Below are 12,740 nucleotides of genomic sequence, written 5' to 3'. Positions count from 1 at the left end.
GTGTGCGCATGTGCAAAAGACAGAGTGGGGTGTGCAAGGAGTGATGTCTGGAAGGGTGTTCACCGAAATCTTAATCCTGTTTGCCTCTGGGGGGTAGAATTTGGCGTGATTTATACAGTCCTATTTTTACTTTTTTCTACTGCTGAAATTTTCTATATGAATATGTTTTATCTTTATACATAGGAAAACTCCCAATGATGATATTTTCAACCGGGGGGGAAAAAGGATTGTTTTCATGATAAAAGGAATATAGCTACATTAGTCAGCAGAAAAGGAAAATAGAGAAAGAAAAGCTCCCGTAGTCCTATCACCAAGGCGGCCCTTCAGAACATGCGGTGGTTTTCCTTCCTGTCAGCCGGCTCTGAATCTGTTCAAATCTGAATCTGTTCAATCTGGCTTTTCCATCCAGGTATCACAATAGACTGGAAAGTGCTGCCCAGGTGTGCCCTCTCATGTAAGGCTCACAGGCCCTCTGAAAAGTACATCAGTTTGTTTTCTCTAGCCTAGGGGACTTGAGGCACTTGAGGCTGACTTTCAGGCAAGGGAAGTGACTTGCCCAGGTCACATATACCTGAGGGAGGGGCAGAGCCAGTCCTGGGACCCTGAGCACTGGCAGCCCAGCGCTACTTCTAGTGCGCATGGCTGCCAGGCCCCGGCGGTGGAGCTTTTGTGGGCCTGGACCAGCCCAGGACCCTGCAAACCCTCAGCTGTTGCGATGCAATTCGTTTGAAGGAACTCTTCTTGCTGCCCACCAGGTCCCAGGTCTGCCCTGGGGCTGAAGGAACAAGATGCCTCGGACACAGTCCACTTGGGTCTCTGGCAAAGAGAAAGAATGCAAAAACTTCACACAAGGCCCCTCAGCACGGAGCCTGGGCACACAGTGAGCATCAGTGAACATCTGTCACATGCCCACGGGCGAAGCGGCTCGGAGCCTGCGAGTAAGCCCATCTGGGCCATCACTGAAGGCTTCCCGTAGGAGGGGGCCTTTGAGCTGAGCCTTCAAGAATGGGTGGAATTTCCAGAGGGTCCAGAGAAGAGAAACAGTCTGGCGTTTCAGGTGGAGGGGTTGACTCTCCCAGAAGGCAAAGTATGCGAACTACAAAGCGCGCGGGGACTCGCTGGTCTACACGGTGGGGGCCCTGCAGTCCTCACCAAGCGCGTAGAATTTGCCGAGTATTAGCCACGAGGGGCGGGGTGAGGCGGGGCGGGGCCGAGGTGGGGGGTTGGGGGGGAGGCCCAGAGAGCTTCATAAAGCCACAGCAAAGGCGCCGCGACGCTAGTGACAGCGACCCGCTGAAGACGGAGCCCGGGAGCTGCCGCGCGCCCGCCAAACGCGGGCGCAGGACCCAGGCGTCCGAGCCCGGGCTCCGGTGGGGCCCCCGCCCCCCGCCCCGCCCCCGCCAGCCTCCGCCCAGCCGACCCCCCGCGCCCGCCCCCGCGCGGAGAAGGGCCGGTCCTCGACGGCCGCGGGAAGGTACCAGCCCGCCCCGGATGGGCATCTTGGAGCCAGGCTGCCGAGACATGCTGACGGGCACCGACCCGATGCCAGCGAGCGACGAGGGCCGGGCGCCAGGCGCCGGCTCGCACAACCGCTACTTCTACCCGGAGCCGGGAGCGCAGGACGCGGCCGACCGTCGCGTGGGCGCCAGCCCTGGGGCGCCCTACGCCGGGGGCGCCCTGGTGCCTGCCCCGCCGGGCCGCTTCCTCGGAGCCTACGCCTACCCGCCCCGACCCCAGGCCACCGGCTTCCCCGGGGCGGGCGAGCCCTTCCCGCCGACGCCGGGCGCCGAGGGCTACCAGCTGGGGGACGCCTACACCGCCCCGGACCCGCGCGCCACACTCTACCCGGGGCCGCGCGAGGACTGTGCGCTGCCGGCGGGGCTGGAGGTATCCGGGAAGCTGAGAGTCGCGCTCAACAACCACCTGTTGTGGTCCAAGTTTAATCAGCACCAGACGGAGATGATCATCACCAAGCAGGGACGGTAAGTGAGGCGCGCGCCGGGAGCGCCGAGCTGTGGGAGCCTCCTCGGTCCCGCCGGCCCGGACAGGGACGCGCTTTTCTTTTTCTTTTTTCTTTTCTTTTCTTTTCTTTTTTTTCTGTCTAGACTTTGCTAGTGTCTCTGTGTCTCTCACAGCTTTGGCTCAGGCTTTGGGGGGAAAGAGGAGTTGAGTTTCGGACAGGAAAGTTCTGGGGCTTGTTTACTCTCAGGACCAACAGGCACAACTCAAAAGGGAGATGGAGGAGAGGGGCGCAGTGAGCCGTCGTCCTGGTTTAGGGGGATGGTGCCTGTGGTTTCACCCAGCATTGGGGTGCGGTCTCTGCCTGGAGGGGGGCGCGGAGGGCGCAGGGGGAGTGTGTGCTTTGGGTTTGACAGAGCAGGGCGCCTCTTAGCCCCTATGTATGGGGAAACGGAGCGGAGGGCAGGGTCTTACAGTGGGGTGGACAGCAATCCAGCCCTCATCTCCGGGGCCCCTTGTGCCCACCTCTCCCAGCCCCCTTGCTGCTGTTGTGTACAGGTCAGCTCTGGGGTTGGGGGGTGGTGTGGTAAAACTGGGATTTGGTGACATGGAGAAGTGGTCGCCAAGTTTCCTTTCCGGTAGTACTTTGAGATCGTATGTCTGGTGTGCGCATGTGTTGGGAGGGGGGAGGTCGTAAAGTGGGAGGGGGCATAGATTCCTTCCAGACACAGTCCCCTCCCTGAGGGCACAGATGTCCATGGGCCTGAGCAGGTGAAGCTAACCCATGGGTCCCAGCTGGCAGCCATTCCCACACTCTGTACCCTTCAAGGCTTGTCCCTGAAAGCCTGCCCGACCCTTATCCAGATACTCACCAGTCTATCCTGGGGAACCCATGGTTCCATGGTTCAGGGTCCCCTGAGCTCCGTGCATGTGGGGTAGGGTTTGGGGCCAAGGGTGCTGCTTCCGGAGAGAGTCTCCTACAAGGGGAAAGAAAGAGAAACTTGCAACTTGTGTGGTATTTGTTTAGTAAGCAACACTCTGAGTGGGCCCTGCCTGTGTCTGGTGTGGGAGTGTGCACCCACCCTTCCCGGTGGGGGCCCGTGTGGGCAGGGGACCAGCGAGGGCCTCTGTGTGGAGGCGCTATGTCATCAGTGGACCTGGGAGGTGTTGAAGAGCAGATACCGAGGGTTGGGCTTGGGGAGCGAGAAGGGAGAGGCCATGCTGGGCCTGAGGGTTGGCATTCAATCTGGGCATTGCTGGAACATTCATCCCTCCTGATGGATGATTTCTATGGGGTGGCTTGGGATTGAGGGACCTGTCCACCAACCACAATTGGCTTCAAGTTGCTGAACTGTTCCTCTTTCTCAGGGATGAACCCGGGAAAGTTGGCATTTTCTTTCACGGCACGGCCTTCATCTTCTAGGCCTTCTGATAATTCCTCTCTGCTCCCCCAGCCCTAGCCCCTGTCTGGGTGCACCCAGGCATAGCCTAGGCTTCTAGGCTATCATGTCTGAATTGGAGGGGACCCAGAAGATCCTGTCCCATCTTCTCCCTGGACAGAGAGGCAAATGGACCCAGAGACAGTAAGAGACTTTTCTGAGGTTACACAGCACATTCATCGCTGGCAGAACTGGCACCAGCATGCAGATGTTATGTGCCTGGGTTTCTTTCTCCGGTCCCCCACGACCAGGAGTAAAAACAGCCACCCACACTGTCCGAAGGCCTTGATGCATTCAGAGTGCTTTCACTTCCATTATTTCACTGTGTGCTAGGTAGGCCAAGCGGCCTCCCCATTTACAGCTGAGGGCACTGAGGCCCAGGGGAGCTAGTGGCTTACACTGTGTTACACGGCAGACCTGAACTCAGGCTCAGGCCTGAACTCTGTTGAGTGGTCAGGAAGCCTTCCCACCCTGGGGCCTGGTGGGGGGGGTCTCCCCACAGCCTTGCAGCCAGGCCCCAGCCCCTCCAGTCTTGAGGGATGAGGTAGACAGAGCTTCAGCAGAACCTCAGGGCTCTGGGGGTGCAGGGCTAGCTGGGGGTCTTAGGTGGACGCGTCTTTCTGTACTGGTTGCCTCCTTTACACCTACAGCCTCCTTCTTTCCTTTATTTTCCTGCTGAATAATCTTCTCTGGACAAGTTTTGTTGTCTCTCTTTTAGATCCACACACTTAATTTCCTTTATTATGAAAAATTCCAATATATACAAAAGTGAAGAGAAACATGTAACGGATCTCCATCTACCCATTATCCAGCTTCAACAGGTGTCAATACTGGTCCAATCTTGTTTCTGCTTTATCCTCGCTCACTTAACTTCTTGTCTGAAACTATATTAGTGATAGTGTAAGTAATTAGTAAGTGAATCCTAGACACTGTATTACTTTATCCTTAAGTAGTTCTCCGTGCGCCTCTAAAAATGGCTTTTTAAAAATAAACACAATGCCATTAGCAAACCTGAAAAGAAACTCTTAAATATCAAATTTCCCTGATTGTTTCTTGTATGTGCACACGCGTGTGTTTTACAAGCCTCACACTTTCAATCCATCCTAACGGACTGCTTCGGACACTGCGGGCTGTGGGGCCGCTGGAAGCAGGCAGTGGCCCCTCACCACTTCCTCTGAGGCCTCCTCTTGGATCAGGCCTTGGGGGCCCCATGGTGGGGTGGAGAGGACAGAGGACACACCGCCCCCAATTCAGCACCCCTGACTGTGAGCTTGGGCTCCAGTGATCTGGGAAGTCGGCGGCCATTTCCTTCTGCTACTGGCTTCTGAAAAGGAAGTCTTGGGCTCAGAGAACAGCTCCCTTTCTGTCCTCCTGCTTTGGTGGGCTGGCCTGTCCTTCCATGGTTTCCAGTGACCCACCAGTCACCACCACATCACCCACGGCTTTCTTCCTTTTTGAAAAATCCTTCCAGCCCAGGCCCACCCACAGCCCCGTAGCCTTTCGCCTTGGGCTGACTCACTCCCTTCCAGATCCTTCCTCTCCCACCCACCCTAGACCCATTCCTCAGTGTGCACACAGTAATGCTCTCCTCCATGGGCAGGAATGGGGTGGGGAGCAGGGGGTGATTCCAGGGTCCAGAGACTGATCCAGGCAGCTCAGATGGGGCTGGGAGGGGAAACGGAGGACAAGAAGATGGACTGGCCAGCTGGAAGGCTGAGAGTTCAAGTTTGCGTGTTTGTGGAGGTTCATGGCCTGATAGGCCCACTCATGTTGCCCGGCCTCGTGTTGTTTCTGGGAGGCAGTCTGTGTGCTGCGCCCAAGTCTGCCGGTGTGTGATAGTCGACGGTAGACGTTCTCAGTAGAGGAAGAGGGAGGCGGCTGTCTCGTGTGTGGGTGTGTGGGTGTGCAGCAATTGCCGGCAATCCCCACTTTTCTGGGTGTAATTAGTTGATTATTATAATTAAGATAACTCTTGTTAAGCAGCTCAGTTTGCATTTGTGTATGTGTGTGCGAAGTTAGGGCTTGATAAAACAATTTCAGTCCCGTACCATCCTCAGCCCTTTTGGTTTTCTCTTCTCTACATTCCAACTCTGAGAACTTTTTAGATCTTTAAATTTTTTTTTTTTTTTTTAGCTTTAAGCCTGCTTTAATTTGGGCTGACTGGCTTTATTTCTTTTGGAGCAGGTGAAAACGGCTTTGCTTTCTCTTCCGCCGTTTGCTGGTGGCTGTCTGATTTCTATTCAGTGGGTCCGAGGTTGGTGGGAAGAGGCGATCCCTTGATGCCCAAGCGCTTTTTGCATTTGGATCGGTACAAGGCATTGCCAGAATACCCTCCTCAAAGGTGGTACCGATTTACACCCCCACCAACAGTGGCTGAGAGGACCCATTATCCCACAGGTTCATCAGCATTAGATATTGTCAATTTTGAAACATTTTGCCAACATGACTGATAAAAACCATCTTTTAATTTGTACTTAACGATGGTGAATTGGAGCATTGTCAGAGGAGTACAGGATGGGGATGGGATATGATGACTTTGTGAATCATTTCAAACTGGATGGTCCTTAGAAGCAGCAGAGGAACTTGGGGTCTTGGACCCTGTCCCCTGAGGGCTGAGTGAGTGGTGAGCGGTCTTTCCTAGGGGCTCAGTTTGGCACCAGACCCATCTTCACTCCTGGTTCCTTCCCAGCAAAGTGTCGTGTAAATCAGAGGCTATTTTGGGATCCCAGCTGGTGGTGATTCTAGACTTTTAGGGTGAAGTTGAGACCTCCCTTCTCCTCTCCCTCTTCCCCACAGTCTTCTTGTGTCTCCTGCCTTTCACTCTACCAGCGATAAGCAGGATGGGGTGAGGGAGACGATAGCATGCGATCTGTCATCAGGAGACCCCATTTCTGCTCTCCCAACGTGGAGCCATCACCAAACCTCTCTGAGCGTCATTTTCTTCAAGTATAAATTGGAAATAACATTTTATATCTCAGAGGACTGGTTCAGTGAACTGGCTGCTGCATAAGTAGTGGCACTTGAATGAATATGTTCCTTCTCTCTATTACTACATGTTTAGATAGGAACTGGTTACAGTATAGGCAACATGAATGACCTGACCACTGTTGTAGAATGAGCTGGTGGTAGAAATGGGTTGAAAATATTCCCCCACCCTCGATCGCTCAAAGTCTCATCCCTAACCTTTGATTTCTCCAGTTGACTGGCATACCGAGCTCCTGGGACCGAGGGCCTCAGACCGTAACCCTGGACTCTTGCTTGCGGTTCTTCAGCCAGGCCAGAGGGCTTTGATAGTTCTGGGCCTGGGAGAAGATAGGATGGGGGTGGGATGGGAGAGATGGTGAGCTGAGTTTCACATCCTTCAAACTCCTTAACAGCTCTCAGAGGAAAGATGGACAGGAGTTATTATCTCCATTTATGGGTGGAGAAAGTGAGGTTTGGCTTGGGAATTAACTTATCCAAGGCCATAGGACCACTAAGTCTCTTTTTCTCAGCCCAGGAGAGTCTGGGGAAGACAGGAATGTGACAGTACCCTCCCCGGGAGATCTTTTTTTAAATAAATTTATTTATTTATTTTTGGCTGCGTTGGGTCTTCGTTGCTGCGCGTGGGCTTTCTCTAGTTGCGGCAAGCGGGGGCTTCTCTTCGTTGCGGTGCACGGGCTTCTCATTGCGGTGGCTTCTCTTGTTGCGGAGCACGGGCTCTAGGCGCGTGGGCTTCAGTAGTTGTGGCTCGTGGGCTCAGTAGCTGTGGCTCACGGGCTCTAGAGCGCAGGCTCAGTAGCTGTGGCGCACGGGCTTAGTTGCTCCGCGGCATGTGGGATCTTCCCAGACCAGGGCTCGAACCCGTGTCCCCTGCATTGGCAGGCGGATTCTTAACCACTGCGCCACCAGGGAAGTCCCCAGGAGATCTTTCCAAGGTTATTAGCGATGTTGATCTGGGACCCTCTGGGGACTAGAATCCACCCAAAAGTGCTCCTAGGCCCCTAGAACTCTCCCTCCCCCAGGTTTCCTTACTCATGAACCAGTGCCTTTCTTCCCAACCTGCAGGGCTTCTTGTAGGGGAGGGGAGAAGTGTGTGGGAATGAAAAGTAATTCTCATGAGAGTGTGACTCTTCCAGCTTAAAAACTCTGCTCTTCCTGCTTGGGTTAGAAGAGAAAGACTAAGCCATAGATGTGCTGGTTGTAGTGATGGTGGTGATGGGCTGGTGGTGGTTGTAGTGGTGGTGATGGGCTGGTGGTGGTTGTAGTGGTGGTGGTGGTGGGGGTAGTGATGGTGGAGGTGTTGGTTGTAGTGATGGTGGTGATGGGGTGGTGGTGGTTGTAGTGGTGGTGAGGGGGTAGTGATGGTAGAGGTGTTGGTTGTAGTGGTGGTGGTGGTGATGGTGGAAGTGTTGGTTGTAGTGGTGGTGGTGATGGTGGAGGTGTTGGTTGTAGTGATGGTGGAGGTGTTGGTTGTAGTGATGGTGGAGATGTTGGTTGTAGTGGTGGTGGTGATGGGTTGGTGGTGGTTGTAGTGGTGGTGGTGGTGGGGGTAGTGATGGTGGAGGTGTTGGTTGTAGTGATGGTGGAGGTGTTGGTTGTAGTGGTGGTGGTGATGGGTTGGTGGTGGTTGTAGTGGTGGTGGTGGTGGGGGTAGTGATGGTGGAGGTGTTGGTTGTAGTGATGGTGGTGATGGGCTGGTGGTGGTTGTGGTGGTGGTGGGGGTAGTGATGGTGGAGGTGGTGCTTGTAGCGATGGTGGTGATGGGGTGGTGGTGGTTGTAGTGGTGGTGAGGGGGTAGTGATGGTGGAGGTGTTGGTTGTAGTGGTGGTGGTGATGGGCTGGTGGTGGTTGTGGTGGTGGTGAGGGGGTAGTGATGGTGGAGGCGTTGGTTGTAGTGGTGGTGGTGATGGGGTGGTGATGGTGGAGGTGGCGGAGATGGTTGTGTTATGGTAGTGCTTCTTCCTCTGAATCTGTTGCTCAGCACAACAGCACAACTTCCCAAATCCAACTTCCTCCACTTTTCCTGGGAACCAGGACTTTGAACATGGGGGCTGTGCTCAATAGAGTCCCTCTTCCAGGTGGATGGGAATCTCCAGCTAGGACTTCAGTTACTTCTCTGAAGACCCTGGAGCAGGCTGTGCTACAGACATCAGGCCCAGGAGGATGGGGCAGGGAGAGCCTGTGGATGGGTGCTCTGGGGCTAAGCGCATGTTAGCACCGTGAGAGCCACGATGGAGAGGGTGGATGACAGACTGAGGCCAGACCAGGGTTCAGGGAACTGAGAGATGAGGACCTACTAGGAACTGCCTGTGTGGGGCTGGCTTGTGGCTTTGCTCCGCCTCTAGGGAGCAAGCTAAGGCTAGGGACAGGGGTGTGCAGCTAATGTCTAGCAACTGACCCTCTGAAAGAAAAACATTTTTAAAAGCCCCGATTCATAGTGTTTGCTGATTTCCGTGGTAAATACCCCTATAATGGCTGCTCGTAAGCTGCCCACGTGATATCACTGAATGCGGAGTTGGGAAGAGACGTGTGGTAGTGCACATAATCTGGTATCTCCACCGGACAGGTACAATAGATGTAAACAATCTCAAGAGCAGAGATAATAGTAAACCGTAGTAAAAAAAATTGAGAAGTGATTTTTTTGAGTATTTATTACCGTGGCTTGTAATGTAATATATTTAATTGTAAATTTATGTGATTTAATTTTTAATCGTGGCTGTTTAACAACTGGCTGGCAGACTTCCTGGACTTCTCCAGCTGGCTCTGGTGAGGGGTGGGAGCCGGCTCCAGCACACCAGCGACGGACAGCCTTTGCACAGGGCACGGCTGTCCGGGGGATTGGGGGCTGATGGATATTGATGGGTCTCCCTGTTCTCCCCAGGCGGATGTTCCCATTCCTGTCATTTACTGTGGCTGGGCTGGAGCCCACCAGCCATTACCGGATATTTGTGGACGTGGTCTTGGCGGACCAGCATCACTGGCGGTATCAGAGCGGCAAGTGGGTGCAGTGTGGAAAGGCTGAGGGCAACATGCCAGGTACGCGCCTCCTTGGGAACTGGGGGGCATGCTTTTTATCTAATACTGGGCGCCCCCTGGTGGATCCAAGAGGAACCCCCAAGCCCCTGGCCCTGACTCCTAGGATTTCATTCTCTGTTCCATCCCTCCCATCCCATCCCACCCCACCCCATCTCCTCCCACTTCTCACTTCCGTTCTGTTTGTCATCTCTTCTACTTTGCTCTAGCCTGTCTTCGGCTCAGTCCTCTGCCCACACCTCCCCCTGTCCTGCCCCGTCTGTCCTCCCCCTGCATCCTTCTTGCCATCCCCCTCAGAACAGGCAAAGAAGCCCCACATCACCAGGGGCCTGGTCCCAGGGGCTGCATGCCAAAGAAATTAACTGTCCACAGGGAACCGCCTGTACGTCCACCCAGATTCTCCCAACACTGGAGCCCACTGGATGCGCCAGGAAGTTTCATTTGGGAAACTAAAGCTCACGAACAACAAAGGGGCCTCCAACAACGTGACCCAGGTGGGACTCCTCCCCATGGGATAGCCCCGCACCCCTCCCTGTCCCCGAGGTCGCAGCGGGTCCTGCAGGCTGCTTCTGTTCTGTAAGAGCGACTTTTCTCCCTCTCTGACTCTGGTTCTTTTCCACCCACCTTGGGAGGAAGCTGAATCTCAGGGCAGACAGGCGTCACATTCGGGCCAACACGGACCAAACCAGCCAGGCGGTTTCTTCACTGAATCCTGGGCTACCATCACTCGTGTACCATATTGGGTATAGAGTTGGTACCGGTGGTCCCAGGGAATGGATGCAAAGTTTCTTTGAGTTGAGCAATTCTATTAAAAGTGCCCTTATCCCTGAAAAGCCCTGTTTGTGCTAATCCCTTGGTCACAATGGACATCTGGGGATAGGTAAAGGGGCAAGAGAATAGAATTGGTGCCCTGAAGAGGCTAGGGACTGGGGTTGGAAGCCTGGGAGAAGTTATGTGGTGGCGGGGCAGAGGAATGGGCACGATGACCTCAGGGTCCTTTCTAGCTTGGCCGTAGGGTTGGCCATAGGTGGGGCTGGGAGAGGGTTCCTTTGAACTCCCTCCTCCCACCCTCACAGCCGTCCTACCCTCTCTCAGATGATCGTGCTCCAGTCCCTCCATAAGTACCAGCCCCGGCTACACATTGTCGAGGTCAGTGATGGAGAGCCAGAGGCGGCCTGCAACGCTTCCAACACGCACATCTTTACTTTCCAAGAAACCCAGTTCATTGCCGTGACCGCCTACCAGAACGCCGAGGTGAGGGCTCCCTGGGCGAGGGTGGGCTGAGCCTGTGGCAGGGCGGGGGGACGACGAGCGGGAGAGTGGAGCCCCCAGTCTTCCTGGGAGCGATTTTGGAAGTTCCCCAGCCTCAGACTCAGGACTCAGGTGACTCTGTTTCACTTCTCTCTAGATTACTCAGCTGAAAATTGATAATAACCCTTTTGCCAAAGGATTCCGGGAGAACTTTGAGTCGTAAGTGCCACTGGGTTCATCTCATGTTGGCAGAGGCCTCCTCTTGTCCCTCTGAGACCAGACAAGTGCTCAGCACGTCCCCTCTCTGCCTCTGCGGTGGGGAAGTGTGGGCTGGGTACTGGAGGGCGGCAGGCAAGTCAGGAAGGAGGGTCTGGGGAGGGACGTGAGACAGGCAGGCTCCTAAGTGACCAGTTCTGGTCATGACCCCTGTCTTTTGCTTCCTGTTTTTTTTTAGCATGTATGCATCTGTTGACACCAGCGTCCTCTCCCCGCCTGGACCCAACTGTCAATTGCTTGGGGGAGACCACTACTCTCCTCTGCTCCCCAACCAGTATCCCGTTCCCAGCTGTTTCTACCCCAACCTTCCCAGCCAGGCCAAGGATGTGGTTCCCCAGCCTTACTGGCTGGGGGCCCCTCGGGACCACAGCTACGAGGCCGAGTTTCGAGCTGTCAGCATGAAGCCTTCATTCCTGCCCTCCGCCCCTGGGTCCACTATGTCCTACTACCGAAGCCAGGAGGTCCTGGCGCCCGGAGCTGGCTGGCCTGTGACCCCCCAGTACCCTCCCAAGATGGGCCCAACCAGCTGGTTCCGCTCCATGCGAACTCTGCCCATGGAACCTGGCCCTGGAGCCTCAGAGGGGCGGGGGCCGGAAGACCAGGGCTCCCCCTCCTTGTGGACTGAGATCACCCCCATCCGGCCAGAGTCCAGCGACTCAGGACTGGGTGAAGGAGACTCTAAGAGGAGGCGTGTGTCCCCCTACCCTTCCAGTGGCGACAGCTCCTCCCCTGCGGGGGCCCCTTCTCCTTTTGATAAGGAAACCGAAGGCCAGTTTTATAACTATTTTCCCAATTGAGCAGATGACATGGTGAAACGAACAGAAAGAGTGTCATCGGGTTGGTGACACCAACTAACGTAGACCACAGACCCAGGACTGAGCCGTCCCCAGCTCCCTCTGTCCCATCTCCTTCTGTAGCTGGTTGAGGAAGAGGGGGGCCAAGAAGGATTCTGGGGTTCACTTGCTGCCTCCTGGCCCACAGTGAAACCTGCGAGGAGTGTTCTCTGCCCCTTCCTCTGTCCCAACTACAGTCATTTACCTGGTGCTGCTTCTGGCTGTGGGTTCCCAGCTGGAGAACAGAAAACAGACAGTGGAAGGTCTGGGACACAAAGGAGCTTCCTCCCTTCTGTGGGGTGTAGGGGTGGGAGTGGGGGGGGGGGCAGGATCAGGTGGGACAGCCAGACTGGAGACTCAGATCTCTTCCTCTACAGAGTAACTTTCAACATTTGTGTGTGTGTGTTAATCCCTGATGTGGAAATAAAGACACATGAATTTTATAACAGTCAGCCAGCCACAGTCAGGGGAGAGGACCCAATGACTTTGGGCAGCTCGCTTGGGCCGCACCCTCTTAGAGGCAGTGGGGTCCCAAGGAAGGGGCTGGGAAGGGGGGGGGGAATTGTGCACGATTCAAGAAGCAAGGTCTTGGCGGGGTGGTGTGTGAGGGAGCATTTTTCTTTTTTCTTTTTTGGGAACGGGGGAGGCTATTTATTGTACAGAGAGTGGTGTCCGGATATATTGCTTTTGTCTTCATCACTTTCTGAAAATAAACACGAAACTGTCAAGTGTGTCCTGCTTTAATGCCTGGGTAGGGGACACGGGCGGGGACTCTACCGGGAACTGCAAGTGCACCAAAGCTGTTCTCTCTGCTCTAGAACAGAACTTGAAGTTCCGAAGACCATGTACCTCCTAGAAACCAGAGGTGACTTCATTCAGGGGATAAACTGAGTTAGAGCAATGCTATGTGTCCTGCCTTTAGTGCTCAGGTTAATGGCTGATGCTGCTTCTTAAGGTGTCTTGGGAT

General features: G+C 54.8%; 1 protein-coding gene across 1 annotated transcript; it reads left to right on the top strand.

Moving 5' to 3' along the window:
* Positions 1–1,413: 1,413 nt before the first annotated feature.
* TBX21 (T-box transcription factor 21) lies at positions 1,414–12,497 on the top strand. Its single transcript, XM_036837361.1, has 6 exons — positions 1,414–1,982; positions 9,262–9,416; positions 9,786–9,907; positions 10,509–10,667; positions 10,822–10,883; positions 11,119–12,497. The coding sequence occupies exons 1-6, from the start codon at positions 1,492–1,494 to the stop codon at positions 11,735–11,737; spliced, it is 1,608 nt and encodes a 535-aa protein (XP_036693256.1). The 5' UTR covers positions 1,414–1,491; the 3' UTR covers positions 11,738–12,497.
* The last annotated feature ends 243 nt before the right edge of the window (positions 12,498–12,740 follow it).

This window comes from Balaenoptera musculus, chromosome 20 (genome assembly GCF_009873245.2).
Source record: "Balaenoptera musculus isolate JJ_BM4_2016_0621 chromosome 20, mBalMus1.pri.v3, whole genome shotgun sequence".
Taxonomy (NCBI): domain Eukaryota; kingdom Metazoa; phylum Chordata; class Mammalia; order Artiodactyla; family Balaenopteridae; genus Balaenoptera; species Balaenoptera musculus.
This window is presented reverse-complemented; position numbering and strand designations above follow the sequence as displayed.